Source organism: Danio rerio, chromosome 7, assembly GCF_049306965.1.
Source record: "Danio rerio strain Tuebingen ecotype United States chromosome 7, GRCz12tu, whole genome shotgun sequence".
In the NCBI taxonomy this organism is placed as follows: domain Eukaryota; kingdom Metazoa; phylum Chordata; class Actinopteri; order Cypriniformes; family Danionidae; genus Danio; species Danio rerio.
The window spans coordinates 12,385,581-12,408,448 of NC_133182.1; the positions used below are offsets into that span (position 1 = coordinate 12,385,581).

General features: G+C 33.5%; 1 protein-coding gene across 2 annotated transcripts in view; it reads right to left on the reverse strand.

Annotated features, from left to right (window-relative positions):
- Positions 1 to 22,868, reverse strand: part of adamtsl3 (ADAMTS-like 3) — a 391,526-nt gene that overhangs the window by 20,430 nt on the left and 348,228 nt on the right. For both annotated transcript variants that reach the window (XM_003198899.7, XM_068222541.2), the window contains exons 24-27: positions 17,656 to 17,838; positions 13,630 to 13,746; positions 11,098 to 11,313; positions 8,123 to 8,306 (exon numbers count right to left, since the gene is read on the reverse strand). In XM_003198899.7, coding sequence (XP_003198947.5) covers positions 8,123 to 8,306; positions 11,098 to 11,313; positions 13,630 to 13,746; positions 17,656 to 17,838 — 700 coding nt within the window. The remainder of the gene's footprint in view (positions 1 to 8,122; positions 8,307 to 11,097; positions 11,314 to 13,629; positions 13,747 to 17,655; positions 17,839 to 22,868) is intronic.

Consider the following 22,868-nt stretch of genomic DNA (forward strand, 5'->3'; position numbering starts at 1 on the left):
GAAGGATTACAAGGGCAAACAGATGTTTTGTTTTCCTTAATGACATGCACAGATGATTTGTTCACCACAAAACTAGCAATGCGAGGTAATAAATTTAATATGGTTAGTTTTGATTTCATATGTACTTTAAACACATGCTAACTAACCCCAAGAACATCAAGCCAACACTGGAGATCCGCCATTCCAAACTGACAAGAAAATACATCCCTACACATTTTCCGCAGTGTTTCTAACTGGCGATATGAGCTGCTGGACATATTTGCTTCTTGAAAAAGCACAGCTTGTGCCCGAGTCACCAGGGAGCTGGGAGCCTCTGCGGGGCATTCGGGGTTGTGTTCGAGCGAAAGAAGCAGTAACAAAGACACGCTTTGTGAGAGGATCTCCCGCTGATGGCTCTGAACTGACGCTAAGCGCTTTTACAGAGCCATATGATTCATGTGCGAGCCCAGACGCATGGCAATAATCAGATGATGTTTTTGGCATGGACGTATAGAAGTCGGAGAGCGTTCGTGTGCACTATCTGTCCTGTGTTTTTTTTTTTTTTCTCGGTGAAACCCTGAAACCCTCAATCAATCAGCTCACGATATAAAACGTGGACTATGCTAATGAGTCAGGCACGGAATATTTTCCATTTAAGGAGCAAGAGTGTAGCGTATTTTCCCTCGCAGGTTAAAAGGAGTGCGTTTAACAAGACACAACTTTCTTCATGTTTAATTCAACGTGTTCCTTGTCATTTCTTTGACATTCACTCACAATAATGCTGCTTGCTGTTAGCTCAACCTACTTATTTAAAGGTCACACGAAATCAAAATCAAGATCTTTTAGATGTTAGTATCATTATTATTGTTTTTTTGGATATCTATAAGCTTGTGTGCTCCAAAAGAGTAACAAAACTGGCGTTTAGAAGATATAAAACAGATATAAACATGTAAAGCTTGTAGTTTGTCACTTTTGCCCAAATTAGGGGTGGGCTATTAATTTTTCTAAGGGGCCACATTCTGGGCTCTGGGGTGGGTTTAGAGGGCCGTTAAACTCTATTGCTTAAAAACTAATCAATTTTACACAAAGTATTTTAAAGACCAGCATAACAATATCAACTTCATGCCACAGGGTTATTTGTTTACTTTCATTGCTTCACCTTAATTTTTTTAATTAATTAATTAGTGAATGTATTAATTAATTCATTTATTCATTTAATAATTCATTTATTTAAAGATTTTATTTATTTATTCATTCAATCATTCATTTATTTAAATTTTCATTCATTCATTCATTCATTCATTCATTCATTCATTCATTCATTCATTTATTTATTTATTTATTTATTTATTCATTCATTCATTCATTTAAACATTCAATTAATTATTCATTTATTCATTCATTCAAACATTCATTTATTTAAACGTTTATTTATTTATTTATTCATTAATTTATTCATTCATTCATACACTCATTTGTTTATTTATACATTTAATCATTTATTCATCCATTCATTTATTTATTCATTCATTCATTCATTCATTCATTCATTCATTCATTCATTCATTTGATTATTCATTCATTCATTCATTCATTCATTCATTCATTCATTCATTCATTCAAACATTCATTTTATTAAACGTTTATTTATTAATTTATTCATTCATTCATACACTCATTTATTTATTTATACATTTAATCATTTATTCATCCATTCATTTATTTATTCATTCATTCATTTATTCATTAATAGATTCATTTAATTATTCATTCATTTAATCATTCTTTCATTCAAACATTCATTTATTTAAACGTTTATTAATTCATTCATTCATTCATTCATACACTCATTTATATATTTATTTATACATTTAATCACTTATTCATCCATTCATTTATTTATTCATTAATTAATTTATTCATTAATAAATTCATTTAATCATTCATTCATTCTTTTAATCATTCATTCAATTATTTTTTTAATCATTCATTTATTGATTCAATTATTTATTTAATCATTCAATTATTTATTTATCTATTCATTCATTCAATCATATTTTCATTCATTCATTAATCTTTTATTTATTCAATCATTCATTCAATCATAATTTTTTTCTATTTTTTATACATAATTTTTCATCTGTTTATTTATTTATATATTTTTTCATTTATTTATCCATTTATGTATTTATTTATTCATTCATTCATTTAATCATTTATTTATTTAATCATTAATTTATTCATTCATACATTTATTAATTTATTTTTATTTATTTATAATTTTTAGGTCAATATGAGGTGGATATGTGATGTAATGATCATCACTGGGAGAGGATCTCTATCTGGATTTGTTAAATCGTTAATTTAAGCTAGTCTACCTTTATTACTGTGTAAGTCTATACTGAGTGTGAAGCTGCCTGGTTGGTTCCTGTCACATGACTCGTGATTCGCTCGCAGCTCTAAAATGTTTTGAATTTTTCAACTCACTGCACCAAGAAAACGTGAGCGTGACATACCACATGTGCATCCCTTCCTATTTGCGCGCTGAACCTGCGCGTCTCCATTTAAAAAACTAAACTGAGCATGCAAAAGATGCTATATGTAAAAGTCCCCATTTCTTGACTCGCAATATCAGACCTGCGCATTGCAAGGCCCTGTTTGTGGTTCATTCATTTATTTTATTTTCAGCTTAGTCTCTTTATTAATCAGGGGCACCACAGCGGAATGAACCGCTGTGGTCTTATCCAGAAAGTTTTTACACAGCGGATGCCCTTTAAGCTGCAACCCATCACTGGGAAACACCCATACACTCATTCACACACATACACTATGGACAATTTAGCCTACCCAATTCTCCTGTACTGCATTTTTTTGGACTGTGGGGGAAACCAGAGCACCCAGAGGAAACCCACGTGAACGCGGGGAGAACATGTAAACTCCACACTGAAATGCCAACTGACCTGAGGTTTGAACCAGCGACCTTCTTGCTGTGAGGCAACAGCACTACCTACAGTACTGCGTCACCGCATCACGTACTTCACGTAAGGCGATCAAAGAAGTTTAGCGGGACGTAAAATGCCCAGGTCTGGCCTAAAGAGATCAACAGTTTTATTCTCGTCACCTCGTACTTCAGTTTTTCCATTACATCATAACCAATGCAAAACTCAATTGTTTTATGTTCAATCCACACTTAAATTTTTAAAAACGAATAAGTTAACTTAACTCCTTCATGTTGTCCCAACACAAATCAATTGTGTGGAACCCAGATTTTTTTACAGTGTTATTTGTGAAATATAGTAACGATTTCTAAACATTTTATTTATTTATTTTTTACGGCGGCCGACAAACACTAAGATACAAACAGAAAAACACAAACAAATTGAGAAAACATTTTTGTCAGTTTGACAACATATGCACTCAATTTTAGAAACCTGCTGCAAATGACACAGATCACAATGGAAATGTCTTGTGGGGACCCCAAAAAGAAACAAACACAGCTACTTCCTATTTAAAGTGACCCATGTTGTCGGAGACTTAAAATAATATTTAATTTATCATTAATTATGGAATTAATTTGAATATTAGGGCTACAAAACAACAAGCATCTGTACAACCCTGATGATAAAATAAGTCAAAAACTCTCCAACAATATTGCTGACTATAAACAGGAAATAATAACACCTATTCAGTCATTTTCTTCGCAGTTTAGTCCCTTTATTAATCCGGGGTCGCCACAGCGGAATGAACCACCAACTTATCCAGCATGTTTTTACGCAGTGGATGCCCTTCCAGCCGCAACCCATCTCTGGGAAAGAAAAAATAATGATAATTAATTAAATTAATAAATGGCACGTTTCTGGACACCCAAGGTCGCCTTATAACAAACATACATTCATTAATTTTCTTTGGCTTAGTCTCTTTATTCATCAGGGATCACCACAGGGGAATAAACTGCCAACTATTTTGGCATATGTTTTACTCAGCAGATGCCCTTGCAGCCACAACCAAGTACTAGGAAACACTCTCACATTCAAACACCATGGCCAATTTAGTTTATTCAATTCCCCTAAAGTGCATGTCTTTGGACTGTGAAAGAAACCGGAGCACTTGGAGGAAACATATGCCAACACAGGGAGAACATGCAAACTCCACACAGAATCGCCAACTGACCCAGCTTGTACTCAAACCAGCGACCTTCTTGCTATGAGGCAACAGTGCTATGTTAAAACAAAATAGTCATAAGAAAGCCTCCTTAAAAAGATGGGTCTTAAGATGGGATTTAAAAGTGTGAAGACTTTTACTGTTCCTTAAATCCAAGGGAAGCGAGTTCCATAATCGGGGTGCCGCAGAGCTAAAAGATCCCTTTGTGTTTAATGGTGTCCGGTTTGGCACCAGAGAGATAGTATTGGAAGATCCAAGAGTGTGAAAGGGGTATAGTTATGCAAAGTTCAGTGAGATGATTGTGAATTAATACATTTTTACCATTAGAAGCTGGTTAATACTCACAGGCTGTTGCCACACAACTTTAAATGTAATGTGTATTTACACATTTATCGGCCACTTTATTAGGTACACCTGTCCAACTGCTCATTAATGCAAATTTCTAATCAGTCAATCACATGGCAAGAACTCAATGCATTTAGGCATGTAGACATGGTCAAGACGATCTGCTGCAGTTCAAACCGAGCATCAGAATGAGGAAGAAAGTTGATTTAATTTACTTTGAACGCGGCATGGTTGTTGGTGCCAGACGGGCTGGTCTGAGTACTTCAGAAACTGCTGATGAACTATGATTTTCACGCACAACCATCTCTAGGGTTTACAGAGAATGGTTCAAAAAAGAGAAAATATCCAGTGAGCGGCAGTTCTGTGGGTGCAAATGCCTTGTTGATGCCAGAGGTCAGAGGAGAATGGCCAGACTGGTTCCACCTGAGTATTATTTCTGATCATGTTAACAGTGTATCCATCTTCTGATGGCTACTTCCAGCAGGATAACGCGCCATGTCATAAAGAGTGAATCATCTCAGACTGGTTTCCTGAACATGACAATGAGTTCACTGTACTCAAATGGCCTCCACAGTCACCAAACTTAATCCAATAGAGCAACTTTGGGATGTGGAGGAACGGGAGATTCACATCATGGATGTGCAGCCGACAAATCTGCAGCAACGGCGTGATGCTATCATGACAATATGGACCAAAATCTCTGAGGAATATTTTCAGTACCTTATTAAATCTATACCACGAACGAGTAAAGCTGTTCTGAAGGCAAAAGTGGATCCAAGCCGGTACTAGTAATGTGTACCTAATAAAGTGGCCGGGGATTGTATACAGCACATTTATCATGTATGGCGATACACCCAAAGAGCTTCACAATCATGAGGATGGGGGATCGGGTAACTGTGTTTAAACCACTTATAAAAGTCATTTTTGCATAATAAGTCCCCTTTAACCTGCCATGTGCAACGACTGTTTCTTTCTTACCCTTAAAGTGGATTCAGACACACAAGTGCACCTGCGCCGTGCGGTTTAGACCATGTGCTTAGATTGTTAAAACAGAGCCCTGTTTATTCATTCTCTTTCAAACCTCCCCCTAAAATGTTCAGACCTCTCAGCATAGTGTTGAAGCAGTAAAAAAAAATCCACATCTACTTCTCCAGCCAGACGAGTGCACTGACAAGAAGTGTCTCCTCTGCACAGACAGCTGATATCTGCTCTTCTGCGGCCCCACTGGACTCATACAGCTTGATTCATGCGCTGGGTTGAGCGTCTGCATGGCCCCTGAACAGACGGATGCTGGGAAGGCAATGATAGATGGCCTGTTTGATGGAGAGAGGCACTTTGGCTGGGAATCAGAGGGCCGGGGTGCTGCTCGCAGTCAAATGCATCACAGCTCGCAGGATCCTGAAGCGTTCTGCTCTCTTTATATTGAAGTCTATGGAGAGATCCATCAGCAGACGCTCATTTATCAAACGCAGAGAGCGACTGTCACTGTGTCAGACTTCTGAATCGCTAACGTTCTGAGAATTGGGGTAATTATGCTGTAGATTTGACAGCGCGACTTTACTCTTCAGCTATTTTGACATAGGACCCAGTTCTGATTGGGTTCAGAATTAAATCTCTCCAAGCAGTTTTGCAAGTAAAGGAAATTCATCAGCTTGGAGTTATTATCCAGTCTGTTATGGTCAAATAATTAGATTTAATCAAAAATAACTGTTTTGTTAAATAATTCTGGGAAATGTATTTACTGGTTTAATAAAACTATTGAGCAGCCAAATTGGCATTGATAATAATAATAATAAAAGCCTTTTAATTGCTGGCTCCACCAAATGGTTGATTATATTTTGACTTTTAAATAATGAATGACTGCTTTAAACAATGGTTTACACTACAAAGCAAAATAATAATAATAATAATAATAATAATAAAAAAATAAAATAAAATAAAATAAAAATAAATAAATACATAAAACAATCAATCAAACAAAAATTATTCTGTTGCACTACTACACTTAACATAGGTTTTATTGTAAAAAAAAAAAAAAAAAAGAAAGCATGGTAAATGAGAATCTGTAATATTTTATTGCACACTTTAAAAATTGAAAATGATTTAGTATTCAAAATTATTTTAAATAAATTGATTTTACACTTAATCTTATCCGTTTTTCCATAGCATATGTATTAATTCCGGTACTTTTACCATAAACCGACATATCTACCATTTGTGAGACACTGATTTTTAGAAATTATGGGATGTGCTGAAAAAAAATTCATTGAGTGTGTTAACTAGTGACATTAGGAGTTGAAAAAGGCTATCCAAAATTGTATTTGCTTGGTAGGACAGTTAAAGGGATAATAATAATTACAATAATAGTTATTATTCTAATAAAATAATTATAATAATAATTATTATTTTCATTATTATTATTATTATTATTATTATTATTATTATCATTAATAATATTAATAATACATATTTTTGAGCAGTAAATCATCATATTACATTGATATTTGAAGTTCATGTGACACTCAAGATTGATGCAATGATGCAGAAACTCATCACAGCAGTGTAAAAGAAAATCTAAATAAAATGAAAATAGTTACTTTAAATAACATTTCACTAAATTTATACCTGTTGTTACTGCATTTTTGATCTAATACATGAAGCCTTGGTGAGCCTTGTTTTTTTCAAATAAAATAAAATAAAATAAATACAAAAAAAAAACAAAAAAAAACGAATAAATAAATAGATTTTAAAAATAATAATAATACAATAAATAAATAAATAAATTAATTAATAAAACAATAAAGGAAAAGAAAAGAAAGAAAACCTAAAAAATCAAAATAAAATCAAAGAAAAAGAAATACAAAAATAAGTAATATAATATATATTTTTGAAATTATAAAATAGTAAAAAATAATAATAATAAATTCTAAATATATATATATATATATATATATATATATATGTATATATATATATATATATATATATATATATATATATATATATATATATATATATATATATATATATATATATATACATACATAAAAGTTAAAGTCAATTTTTCCAATTTTATTTTTTATTATGGATTTGTTTAATTGTTGTGATGAATTTCTGCATCATTGCTTTAATCTTCAGTGTCACATAAACCTTCAAAAATCATTGGTTGTAGTGTTCGAGAGTGCGTGTTTGAGTGCATGGGTGTTTCCCAGTACTGGTGTGCAGCTGGAAGGGTATCAACTATATAACACATATGTTGGGATAGTGAGCGGTTCATTCTGCTGTGTCAACCGCTGATAAATAAGGGACTTAACCGTAGGAAAATGAATGAATGAATGAATGAATAATTGATTAAAATCATACACGGTACAACATCTAACCAACAGAAGCAGGCTATTGGAAAAGCAGGGTTTAGAGAGACTGGATTCTAGTGCTTAATGTTGCCATGTCCCTAACATGATCTATCATAACCAAAACATTAATTTTTATTTTATGCACTCTTGAGGCCCCCTGGTGGCCACTGGTCTCTAAGCAGCCACTTAGTTTGCTTTTGCTTCAGGCTGGCTCTAAGGGTGAGTAAATTATGGGGTAATTTAGATTTTTGGATGAACTATTTCTTTGAGTAGAGCAGTTATACCTGGGCGGGCAGTGCAGGAGGTTGCAGGGGCGCGTTTGACTGCTGGGTTTGGGGAGATAATGACAGGCTGCATGAGAAGACTCTCTGCCCTCTGACGACACACATTTAATCTTCTTCATCTGAGTCCCTCTGTTTCCACAGGACGAGCTGCACGTGCTCCAGTCGCCCAAACGCCACTCAAACTCTACAACACACAGAAAAAACACACACGCTTAGAGGCATTTTTCACATTCTGACTCCAAAAAAAAAAACTGACTATTGATTTGTGTTATTGCCTTATTTTTAATATTTTTTGTAACACTGGGCAAAGATTAATCGCATCTATACTTCCAAGTATTTGTATGTGCAATTGAAGTCAGAATTATTAGCCCCTTTTAATTTTTTTTTCTTTTTTAATATCTCCTAAATTATGTTCAACAGGACAAGGACATTTTCACAGTATGTCTGTTAATATTTTTTCTTCTGGAGAAAGTCTTATTTGGTTTATTTCGGCAAGAATAAAAGCAGTTTTTAATTTTTTAAAAGCCATTTTAAGGACAAAATTATTAGCCCCTTTAACCATCGTTATACAATAATTTGCCTAATTACCCCAACTTGCCTAGTTAACCTGATTTACCTAGTCAAGCCGTTAAATGTCACCTTAAGCTGTATAGAAGTGTCTTCAAAATATCTAGTCATATATTATTTACTGTCATCATGCCAAAAATAAAATAAATCAGTTATTAGAGATGAATTATGAAAACTATTATGTTTATAAATGTGTTGAAAAAATCTTATCTTGGTTAAACTTAAATCGGGGAAGAAATAAACAGGGGGGCTAATAATTCTGACTTCAACTGTATGCACATGTGTATTTTATATATATATATATATATATATATATATATATATATATATATATATATATATATATATATATATATATATATATATATATATATATATATATATATATATATATATACATAATAAATATACACAGGACACACACATATATTATGTCAAAACATTGTTTTATTTTGGATGCGATTAATCGCGATAAATTTTTGCCCAGCACTAATTGTTAGTTTTACAAATAGAGGTTTAAAATAGATTTAGATTTTTGGTGTTTTTGTTTTTATTTATTTTTTTATTAGACAAAATAATAAAAATAAAATTTATATTATTATTATTATTATTATTTTACATATAGATTAATTATTTTTCAAAACAAGAAAAACATATTTTTGCAGTGCGTCATCATGGCACATTTGAAAACGGATTAAAATTTCACATGAGGGCTAATCTATTTTCCTTCAACTTCACAATTAATATATTAATATTAAATTGTGTTCTACATTTGTGATAAATCAATGTTTTTGAGCAGCAAAGTGCAATTATGAAGTAATGTGACTAAGAGAAACATTGAGTAACCTTATATAACTAAATATAATTATAAGTGTATACAATATATTTAATTAATCAATAATTGTTCTTCTTCTTCTTCTTATTATTATTATTATTATTTAATACTCTAAAAATGTGATCTAATAATTATTATATATTGTTCTTCAGTATTATTTTTAATATAAGTGATACAATAATTTGTATTTTTAAAATTGTTATAGTAATAATAATAATAATGTTAATAATAATACAATGTGTGTTTTAACAACAGCAATTGTTTTTAATAATAATAATAATAATAATAATAATAATAATAATAATAATAATAATAATAATAATAATAAGAAGAAGAAGATTAATAATAATAAAATAACTTGTGTTTTAACAACAACAACAAATTTTTATTATTATTTTATTTTATATTCCAGAAATGTAATGTAATAATTATTATTTATTGTCCTTCAGTATTATTTTTAATATAAATAATATAATAATTTGCATGTTTAAATTGGTATAGTAATAATAATAATAATAATAATAAAACTATGTGTGTTTTAACAACAACAACAATAATTGTTTTTAAGTATTTTTATTGCTGTTGTTGTTATTATTATTATCATTTTTATTATTAATATTATTATGCATGCACTACTATGTAATATCTTTATATTATAATTATATTGTTTAATTATTGCAACAGCGGACGATGAACAACGGACGTGTGGATCCACATGAAGTTTATTAAAGAGAAATCGTGCAGGCAATGGTCAAAAACAGAAGCAAACCGGAGCATAAAGGTAATCCTAAATACGTGGTCAAAATACATACTAAAGGTCAGGCTATGGGGGCAAACAATCAATATAGTAAACAAGACACGGATCAAAACACAGCAAGCCAAACAAGAAAAAATGCTTTGTAATGTTTGTGGGAAAACAAGACTCACACAAAGAGTGTGTGTGGAGGGCTGAATATAAAGTCCAGCTAAGTCCGTGATGAGTTACCAGCTGTGTGAGTGTAATCAGTGGGAATCAGGAACCGGTGTGTGTGCAGTGTATGCTGGGAGCTGTAGTTTCTTTACTGTTGCGTGTGTGTGGTTTTCCAATGATCTGCAACTGGCAGATCACCGGCGATCACAACAATTATATTATAATTTTTATATAATTAATATAATAATTACAATTTTTATAACTGTAGTAGTAATAATAATAATAATAATAATAATTATAATAATAATAATGATAATAATAATAATAATAATAATAATATTAATAATAATAATGTTTATTTTTATTTTTTATTTCATATTCTAAAAATGTTATGTGATAATTATTATATATTGTCCTTCAGTATTGTTTTTAATATAAATAATATAACAATTTGCATTTGTAAATTGTAATAATAATAATAATAATAATAATAATAATAATAATAATAATAATAATAATAATAATTTGATCTCAAATTTGATCTCATCACTGTATAATTATATAATATAATATATTATGATGATTAATACAACAATTAATATAATTGAAAAAAAATATATAATTATATTAATGTCAGTTTTCTGCAGCCATATTTCCACTGACCTTGTGAGAGCAGGTGTATCCAGGCTGTAAGCTGCTGTTGGTTGTTGGTTTGTGTTTGACACTGGTATCTTCCGCTGAAGCTCCCCGTGTGAGTGTTGATCTCCAGCACTCGTCCTCCCACTAGCAGGCGATAGAGACCGCCTGCAGCCGCTGCCAGAGTCCGGTTCTCAAACCTCCAGCGGATGGGCCTCCTGTGACCGGGCACCACGGGGCAACCTGACGGACAGTTTGTGGAAATAGGGGTTTAATGTGATGCAAGTTTTTTATTTACTAAAGTGTGTAGGACACACACATGAAAAGTAAACAAATAATTGCAAATTTGGTTGCCATTGATCTTGACATAGAATTTTACATGCTTAACCCTATTGTACTGTTTCAATTGCCTACTCTTTTGTTATGTTTGTGGCTGTTTTTGCCCCATTGACTTACATTATAATGACATGTTCTTATTTCAAAGCTATGGCAGCATAAAACCATGCATTCTTGATTGTTGGTGGTTTTCCCTGTTGGGAAGAAGTAAAACAGGTAAAACAGACCCTTTAGATGGGCCTGTGCAAAAACGTTTCTGGCTTATATATGGAGTTCTATGGAGTAAAACAGTTGATTTTAGTGTGTGTGTGCATAAATACACTTACTATGTTTACTGTACTGAGAGCTGTGCTGCTTATTTTGATTTTCTCATACATATAAAGATAAGTCTCTTACACTATCCTCCATATAAAAGTTAAAAACTAAGCTTTTTTTTTTGCACTGAAACTGATAATCCATAGTAAAACTGACAAATTTTACCGCTTACAAACTGGGAAGTCAGTCATGGCTTTGCACTTAAAAAATTTAATTTTAATGAAAGTCAATGGGGCAAAAATAGTCACAAACATAACAAAATGCTAGTAAATTTGCCAAGAATGTATTGTTGAATTGGTTTACAATTATTCAAAGCATTTTCCCAAAATACCTGTCAAAATAAGATTTGTCACCTAAAAATCAATCCATTTGTTGACATACAGAGAACATTGTGGGCAATTTGAGATTCAAAATCAGCCTAGACTGGATCAAAACACCCCCAACAGCACGCATGGGATAAAATGATAAAAATACCATTATTACATGGCTGTCTGAAATACTCAATTCTGATTGGTCAGTTGCGACATTCCAAGGTATGTTATTGCAAGAAAACAACTGCTAAACATTAACAGTTTTTGACTATTTTTCACTATTTGGTCAAATCTTGTTACTTAATAATATGCAGGTTAGTTTATACTTAATTAATAAACTATTAAAGCTCAGAACAATATTTTGTGTCTAATTTTTAGGTTTTGTAGCAAGTAGCTGTGTAACAAGCAGGATACAGTACAAGTACAAGTAACAGACTACACATCAACCTGTGGCGCTAAATGGTAAAAATGCAAAGTTAAAAGAAACTAACAATACAGGCTCATTCTGAAAATGTAGTCCCGTGGACGTTTCTGGAGACTGTGAATTATGTAGCCGGAGGTATGTATGGCTGCATTTCATTTTTTAAGCGAACGCTACGGGCTGTGTGACACCATTCATTTTGACGCTTACCGGCTGACCGCTTACCTCCGTGTGGAGGGCTTTCTGGCCACAAGCAGTTTGTCGAGTTAGCTCGTCGCGTACGTCAATGGATTTGAGACGCAGAGAGAAGTTGACGACGACGACCGGGTTTGATTGCGGAAAGAGTGGCCCAAAAATCAGGTAAAACAAAACAGAATCCAAAAAAATAAAACAAACGAGTGAATAACAGGGTGAGATTGTGGTAAAATCCGAAAAACGTGATAAAAATCAGACGAGGGCTTTTCTTTTTCTGGACAGCTTTTGTAAACTGTCGGTTGGGTTTAGGGAAGTAAGCAGGCAGGTGGGTCAATCAGTAAAATTGGTTGGGTTTAGGGAAGGAGGAGGGTGGGTCAGTCGATTGGCCTGTCAATCATTCAGTCATTCAGTCGGTTGACCGCGGCCTCTGGTGGGTTTACGCGAGAACAGCGTGGGAGTGAATGGTACTCGCAAGAGACATTTGAAATACGAAAAAAGAACACAGCTGCTTCTCGCAGATTCGCAAAAACTAAAACTGAAAAAATACGTATCTCCCTGGACGTATTTTGCGGCCTCCAGAACTCATGGGACTACGTTTTCAGAATGAGCCTGGGTTTGAAACTAAACTGGCTGAATAAAGCATATACTGACCCATGTATTATTCATTCACAAGACGGCACCGAAAAGTCTGCCTAGCGACAGACAAGCAAACAAAGATGGTTGAATGGAGTATACACTAACCTACAAATTATTTACAAGATGGCGCCAAGCAGTCCAAAACTGCGGCATGACAAATTAGTATATAAATATGGATGGTCAAAGTGATTTGAAGTACCCGGATGAACCTGTGCTATTAGTTTAAGTGGTTGTTATCTTGGAATAACATACCTTGGAATGTCACAACTGACCAATCAGAATCAAGTATTCCAGACAGCCATGTAATAATCCCAAATAACATATTGGCTTCTGTGTGGCACTTACCTATGCGCAATGTGTCTCCAGGCCTGACATAGGCGCTGGTGCCGACCTGAGATGCCATCAAAACCCTCTTCCTGTTCATCTGCTTTGAGGACTGAAGGTCAGGTTCACCCACCGCTCCTGTTGGCATCAAATCAGCAATCAAACACAGCTTTCCTACAGGTACAGTGTGTCTGTGAGGGTTGAATGGGTTTGAGTAGCTGGACTGCTATTCTCAGAGGATTCTTCAATCAGCAGAGAGAGAGATTACGGCTTTTTTCATCTTTGATGGAGACAGAAATGACCTCAATTAATGAGATACAGAAGGATGTTGTGTCATCTGAGTCCAAATGAAACCTTAGCTGACTTCTGTTTGTTGCTTAGAAGATCGCCAGAGATAAATGTCCTTTATAAAAAACTGTCGTCACTGGTGTGGTATTTCTCAACAAGGCTTAAGTAGTGATGTGCTGCACATCGATGCTGGAGTATAAAGATATCGATACTCAGAAGCTTTAAATTTGTTATCGATAGTTTTTTAAAAGTATCAATATTTTAATAATTTCTGCATAACTAAATGTTTTAGTGCTGTGGATTGTTGGTGGCGCTTTGTATATAAGACGGTGGAATGTGGCGTGAGCGAGCATGTGCCCTTCAGCTAAGTTACGTACTCAACACATGCATGTCGCACAGCTTCGCATTACAGAATGGCACGATGGCAGAGAAGAAACAGCGTGGTGTGGTGCTATTTCTCATCAGCTGAAAGAGCGTTGCAAGATGCAGCATTTGTAATAAGAAAGTAGTACACAGCTACAATTCAAGCAGCCTTTATAAATACTTACAGACAACACACCCTGAAACTACTTATAAACAAGCAAAAAATAAAAAAATCTACCCAGTGTTCCTCTGCTAAGTTATAGGGAAGATTACAAATTATAATATAAAACATGATTTTGCATGTCTTTTGGACTTGTGGGGGAAACTGGAGCACCTGGAGGAAACACGACCTTCTTGGTGTGAGGAAATTGTGCTACCCACTGTGCCACCGTGCTGCCCAATAATAGTAATAATAATAATAATAATAATAATAATAATAATAATAATAATAATAATAATAATTAAACAAGTTAGAAAGTTAGCTAATAAATAAATAAATAGACAAATAAATAAATATATTAATAAATTAACAAACTAATGTTTTATAATAAAATCGGTACCACTATATATATATATATATATATATATATATATATATATATATATATATATATATATATATAGTGGTTTTTATTATTTTATTATATACATTTAATTTATTTTCACTTCATTTTGAATTAATTAACAATAAATATAAAATAGAATAAAAAAACACTCTCATTTGTATAGCTATAGGTGGTGAAATATAAATGTTAAACTATTATATAAAAAATATAAAATAATATAAAAACTATTTGGCCCCATATGTATATCTGAATATATATAAATAAACATTTTAAAAATATATATTTTATTATTTTGTTTGTCCTGTCATTTGTATCGAAACAAGCAAGGCCTAAACTTCTTCCGTCTTTAGCTTGAGGCCTGTAAGACCTCCACAGATAAAGGTCCTTTATATTTCTTCATTGGCTGCACAGATGGATTTTACCACCCTCGACAGGCTCTAGGTTTCACATTATTTCTCAAACAAGAAGCGCCGACTGATGCCAATAACAATACAAAACTTGCAAATCTCTCGCTGAGCTCACGGACTCCAAAGGAAAGTGAGCCAGACCTCAGAGTGAGCTTCAGTTCAGCCCAAACACTGATGTCCAGGAGCTCCCTGTCACCCACCAAAGCCTTGAATAACTAGCGATGGGCAATATGTACAGGTTAGGGCTTCGCAATTTAAAGTCAAAATTATTCACCCACCTAGGATTTTTTCTTCTTTTTCAAATATTTCCCAAATGATGTTTGACAGAGCAAGGAATTTTTCACAGTATATTTTTTGTCTTATATTTTTTTCTTCTGGAGAAAGGCTTATTTGTTTTATTTCAGCTAGAATAAAAGCAGTTTTTGTTTTTTGAACCATTTTAAGGTCAATATTATTATATTTATTATAATATAATATCTGTCCGCAGCAAATGTAATAGAATGTAAATATGTGGCGTGTCATGGTGGCGCTCACGTCTGTTTTACATTGCAAGCAAAAGCAGTGCGAGAGCAGCGCGTTTTCCTTTCACACCAGCTGCATCTGTAGCGATCAGCTCTTCAGCAGCTGCTGCACATTCAATCTATCTCTGTTGTCACCGACTCTGTCCCAGTCATTCTCCTCACTGGCCAGCAGAGGTCATCATCACCAGACTATTGACATTACGTCATCCAATTACACTGATTGCAGACACACCTGACACGCATCCAGCAATCATCCACCACACACATATAAGCAGCACACACATGCTGCTTCATTGCGAAGTCTTGTTCTGCCCCGGCTAACACTACAGAGTGTTTTCATCCTTGCCTGCTTTCCCGTTGTGATCCTGCTTCGTTTACTGACCCAGTCTAGCCTGCCGCCTGCCTTGTACTTCAGCCTGAATCCCGACTTTGATCCTAGCCGCCTGCCTTTGAACTCTAGCCTGTTTTCCGACTCTGATACTAGCCGCCTGCCTTTGACCCATGCCTGCATACTCATCCTGTGTTTACCTGCCGCCAGCCCAAAGACTACATACTACTGTGTTTGATGTGAGTTTGCGCACGCACAACATCTGTGTGCTATTGTTTATTAAACTTTAATAAAAATACTGCAAATGGATCCCTCTGTGTCAGCCACTTCGTTACATCTGTCTAGTCTATCAAGTTACCTATCTCTCTCTATACAAATACATTTTTTTTTTTTTTTTTTTGGCTTTTCATCTGCACCAAGGCCCACAGCAACTACCTCCTAAGCTGTTCCTTTAACCTGCAAGTCTTTATTTGAGAAATTGTATAGATCATACAGTACTGTCTGCTTCCCAAGCTCTGTGAGGAGCATCATTCATGTCTGGTGCACACAGAAGACAATCCCCTGTGATATCATGTCATTTTATTTTTGATTGTCAGGATGTTGTAGGCCTAGTTATATAATATTTATACAATAGTTATAATGATATTTATACATGATCAAACTAGTGTTACTTTCTCCGCTTCAGTGATGTCCAGCGGCAGAGGAACAGCTCGTTAATTCATGCTCGTGCAAAGGATGAGATGGACAAAAGTAAGCAATGCAGGCCCTTCTTTTATTTATTTTCGTGTTGTCAGGTTCACAGTGCAAACAGCTCCCGGGTGGAATAACTTGAGTGAACATAAAACAAAGCCGAATAAAACTTTCTTCCTCTGCTTCAGCTGCACAGCACACAGCGAGCTCACATCATCCAGCATGCTTGTTGACTACACTACCCACAACAAACTTCGCTATGGACTACAACTCTTAAAGCGGCCACTTTCTATTTCCCCTCTCCTGCAAAACTGATACTAACATTGTGGCTCATTTGGTTTTGTTGTTCAGGCCTAAATAAATATCTGTTGCGGTTTTTAATCGTTTAAGTTCATTTGATTGACCATATATAAGTCTATCGCTGATATTATCGCTGCATTTAAAGGGTAAAATTGCTACTTTTTACTGTCATTCAATGTGTTTTGGTCATTATCAATACACTGTCACTTTAATTGAGCGTGAGCAGCGTGGTAAAAATAGACCCAGTGCCGAAACTATCGCGGCACTGCTGCTTCAGCGACACTCCTGCCTCTCTCTGCGTGTCATATGAAAGCTCTAATCTGTTAACATGGATGCTGAAAAAAACACGCACAGCTCATGCGCTGCTCATGCACTGCTTACGCCTGCAGTGTGAAACAGGCTTTATCGTCTGATTTGCGAAAGGCTGTTGCTTATGAAACCATCATTGTGTTTATAGGTACATGTAAGCAGCGTGACACATTTACAACCACACCCACTGCAACTTAGTGCAAAAACAGACTTTTCAAACTTCTTTTTGCCCACAAAAAAACCTTTCTTTGAAGTATCCCGTGGTCTTTACTCACCCTCCACACTGATCCGGCTGGAGGCAGCGGATTTGCCGATGGTGTTGGCAGCGATGCAGGAGTAGGTGCCTTCATCCTGCTGTGTGAGGTTTGTAAGGAGCAGTGATCCGCTCAGGAGAGGACTAGCACGGGCGTCCAGCGGACCCTCCTTTCGGTGCCAACTCACTGCTGGATGGGGGACACCTGCCCAGAGACAAACAGCAAATCAGTCCATTCACTAGGCATGGGCCGATAGACTCTGACGGTATGAAAACCTTGGAAAAAAATATCACGGTATTGGGATTACTACTATCCCAAAAACAGCAACTTTTTTCACATTGAACATAATATATATATATATATATATATATATATATATATATATATATATATATATATATATATATATATATATATATTTTTTTTTTTTTTTTAAGATGTACTGAAAACATTTTGGAACAGTAAACATGTCAGGCTAATTAATTTAAAATAATCATTGATTGAGTTCACAGATTTCTTTCCAACTTGTAAAGGCATATTTTGACATCTTTATTTTCTTTGGATATAAAGTAAGCCAGAGCACTGTTCAGTTCTATAGCAGGCTTGTAGGTGGATTTATAAGCAATTAGTTTTTTTCCAAACTGCGGTAAACCTGAAACCAGTTATCATCCCGTACACTCAGTGACCCAGCACTTTCTGAAGGTGCTTGAGGGACAAATTCAGAATAATGGATATATTACAACATTTATTCATTTTTCTTCGGCTTAGTCCCTGATTTATCAGAGGTTGCCACAACGGAATGAACCGCCAACTACTCTGGCATATGTTTCACGCAGCAGATTGCTCTGCTAAACATCATTTGGGAAATATTTAAAACGGAAAAAAAAAATAATAATCCAAGGGGGACTCATAATTCTGACTTCAACTGCACATTACAACAACTTTAAATTATTAGTTCATATAAAAATTGCAAATAAAAGCTCTTTTTAGGCATAATTTATCTTAAATGGTAATAAACATTTGTCTTGACGAAACTCATGGTGTTTTTGACTGCACCTAATAAATAGTTGCAGTAATTCTAGTAAAAAGGGTATATATTATTTTTTTTCACTAATTGAGTTAATTTTATCCTTTAGTATTTATTTTAAATTATAGTTTATTATGAATAAAATAAATAAAATATAAATGAATTAATATGATTATTTTTCTATTATTATGATTATTATTAATATAATAATAATAATAATAATAATGATGATAAAACAATGTATTATTAAAATATCATGTATTTGGTTTATATTTTAATAATAGTAATAATCATAATCATAATACAGTTATTAACATTATTATTATTACTATATAATAATAATAATAATAATAATAATAATAATCGTATTATCTTAACCATATTATTATTAGTAATAAAAAACAATAAATGCTATTTTATTAATACATTGCTATATTATGTTAATAATAATAATAATAATAATAATAATGATAATAATAATGATGATGATGTTATATAATTATATAAAATTTATAATAATAATAATAATAATAATAATAATAATAATAATAATAATAATAATAGTCCTATTATTATTATTATTATGGTTATTATTAATATTAAAATGTAAAACAATAAATTTTATTTTAATAAAACATTGTTGTATTTTATTATTATTATTATTAATATATATATATATATATATATATATATATATATATATATATATATATATATATATATATATATATATATATATATATATATATATATATATATATATATATTTGGTCACACTTTACAATAAGGTTCATTAGTTAATGTTACTTAATGGATTTACTAACATGAACAAACAATGAACAATACATTTACTACTGTATTTGTTCCTGTTAGTTAACGTTAGTTAATGAAAATACAGTTGTTCATCGTGAGTTCATGTTAACTCTCGGTGCATTAACTAATGTTAACAGGCATAAGTTTGGATGTTAAAAATGCATTAGTAAATGTTCAATTATGAGTAATTAATGCTGTACAGGTGTTGTTCATGATTAGTTTATGTTAGTAAATGCATTAACTAATGAACCTTATTGTAAAGTGTTAACAATATATATTATTACTACCATATTTGCATAATTATACATTAATATTCAATAAAATTAATTATGTATGCAATTAAGTTTCCTATTTTTTGATATAATAAACACATCTCAGAATTGCCCCGTATATATTATATAATGTTAATCTGAAGGGTGCAAATTAGGGATCAAATTATTAATAATAATCAACAAAAATAATATTAATAATAATAAGTATTATCATTGTTATTATTATTATCATATTTGCTTAATTATACAAGTAATTATGTATGTAATAAGGGTTAAGGAGGGGGCGTTGGTGCGCGCGATTGCAGTCCTCACTATTCTGGCGCCAAGATAGCCTCTATGAAAGCGCCAGACTAAGCCAAAAAGAATATGAATGAATGAATGAATGAATGAATGAATGAATGAATGAATGAATATTAATATGTATAGAAAACAATATTATACTCTATATTGTACTTGACTAATGAAAAGACACACCGACCAATAATTCCCAAAAATAAACCTAAGCTCTTGACAAACCACTGAACAACAATCCAGGATTCAGAAGCAACTTCAATCTTGCCAAAAGTTGACTTCAAAGCTCAGGCAGAATCAGTCAAACCGCAGAACATGTTGATTCAAAGAGCAGATCAACAAGAGGCCAGCAGATTACCACAAATTACCAGTACAAATGGGCACAATGAATGCAAATTGCCTCCCTCCAGCCGGTTCCCATGGGACGACCCCACGAAAATAATGAGCAGCACATGGAGTTTTATGACCTGCCGTTCTGTCGAGTGGAGACATTAGTACTGACATACGGCTGTTAGTGGGAGAGCCAGATAACAGACACGTACTTGCAGTAGTGGAAAATAACTGTGAGGTGTATGTGTGTGCGGGCACTGACATACAGTCGGAGTCAAAGTTATTCACCCTGCTACGATTATTTTTTCTTTGTCAAATATTTATCAAATAATGTTTAACAGAGTAAGGAATTTTTCACAGTATTTCCTATAATATTTTGTCTTCTGGAGAAAGTCTTATTTGTTTTATTTTGTAAAGAATAAAAGCAGTTTTTAATTTTTAAAATCATTTTAAGTTCAACATTATTAGCCCCCTTAAACAATGTATATATTTTTTGATTGTCTACAGCAGTGGTTCCCAACTCCTGGGCTTTGGACCGGTCCCAGTCTGTGGATCAATTTAATTTCCGTTTTATTCATTATCTGAGTCTAAACGATTTTTTATTTTGAAAAACCTGCGCATCATTCCCTCATAGCAATCTAACGACTTGGCTAATAATATTGTGGCAGAAGTTAAGTCAAACTTCAACACAAAAATTATACAAATAATTATTAATGACAGATCACCAATAGTAATTAATAATAATAATAATAATAATAATAATAATAATAATAATAATAATAATAATAATAAGAGGAAGAAGATGAAGAAGAAGAAGAAGAATATTGATCAAATCAGCATAGTGTAATGATTTCTAAAGGATCAATTGACATAAAAGGTGACCTATAATGCCAAAATTACCTTTATGAGGGGTTTAACAGTTATGTGCCAAGAGTCTGTGAAAATAACCAGCTTATACTGGTAAAAATTGAGTTATTTTTATTAATCACACTCAATAAAACAGTCTGCAGAAACACTTTGATTGATCTTTTCCCATTGTACGTGTCATCAGAGGGGGTAAGCCCCGCCCACTAGTGACCATCTCTCCCCCATTAGCATAGGACCTTAGTCTTGTATTTAAATCTGCCACTATGCTGACACATAAGCATTCATAGCCCCGCCCTCTTTTAAAAAAGAGCACAATCTCATTTAAATTTAAAGCGACAGTCACCAAAATGGCACAATCAGGATCAAAGCCTTAAGGGGGCCATTTCAAAGACTTATGAGACATTATTCCTGTGGTATTTTGAGTAAAACTTTACATACACAACCTAGAGACATCAGAGACTTATTTTACATCTTGTAAAAAGGGGCATAATAGGTCTTATTTAAAGACTAAAGTAAACCTTTTGACCAGCAGTATTTATTGTGGATGACTTTGTTGCAGCATTTTGTCTGCCACACAGTTGCTGGTGTTAATATATTATTACTGTGGGCAAAATATCATGACAGTTATCGTGAGTTAACCTGTGATTTAGGCATGGCAGGAGTGGATATGATTCAGATTAATAGTGAATGTCGAAGTGACCTCAGTGTTTTCTCGGAGAGGGAATTTCCAAATATGCGCAGGAACATAAACTACAGGATGATGAGGCAGAAAATGAACATTCAAGAAGAAATATTACATACAAAGTGTTTATCTGGCAGCGCTGACCACCTGCCGATTGCTTCTCAGAGAAACACAAGCTGCACACCAAGGTTAAAATAGTTTTGGATTTTTCATTAGTTTTAGTTTTTATTTCATTTTGACTTTTTGTTTTCAAATTCAGTTAGTTTTAATGAGTTTTTAGAGAGAGATTTACTAGTTTTTATATTTTGAAATTATTAAGTTTAGTTTGTATTAGTATCAGCGTTAGTTTTTTTTCTAAATAAGGATATTTGTTAGGTACAAGATTCGAAATCAACAGAATACATACTGTATAATAAAATCTCAGCCATACATGTTTTGAAACGTATTCAGAGGACACATGAACACTATTATCTACCACTACCATCTACCCATCCTCAAACTCAAATACAACAGTCCACAGGATAGCAGTCTTAAAGGTTCAGGACACCCTGGAGAACTTTTTTTTATATATTAACAGATGTGTGTGTGTTGAGCATCAGTTAAGACAATGTTAGCACCTGTCAGCTTTAATTGTGGGGAAAACTGGATAATTTTGAGCTTTTATCAGCTAATTTCAGCTTCCGGTTTTAAAATGATTTTTGGGGCGGGATCAAAATCGGCGACATAGCGCAGAACTGCAAGTGCAATGATGACGCGTCGGTTTCTCATTATTATTCATAGTGGAGTTTTCTTCTCCTATGAGAAGAGCCGGCTGCTTAATTATTCATGAGACCTGCCAGACCTGCCAGAGTCAAGCCTGAGCTGAGAGACACGTCACGGACCCAAGGCACGGGCACACAGTATTTAGCCGTTCATGAAGGCTCATATGCGTTTGTTTCCATGATCCACGCGG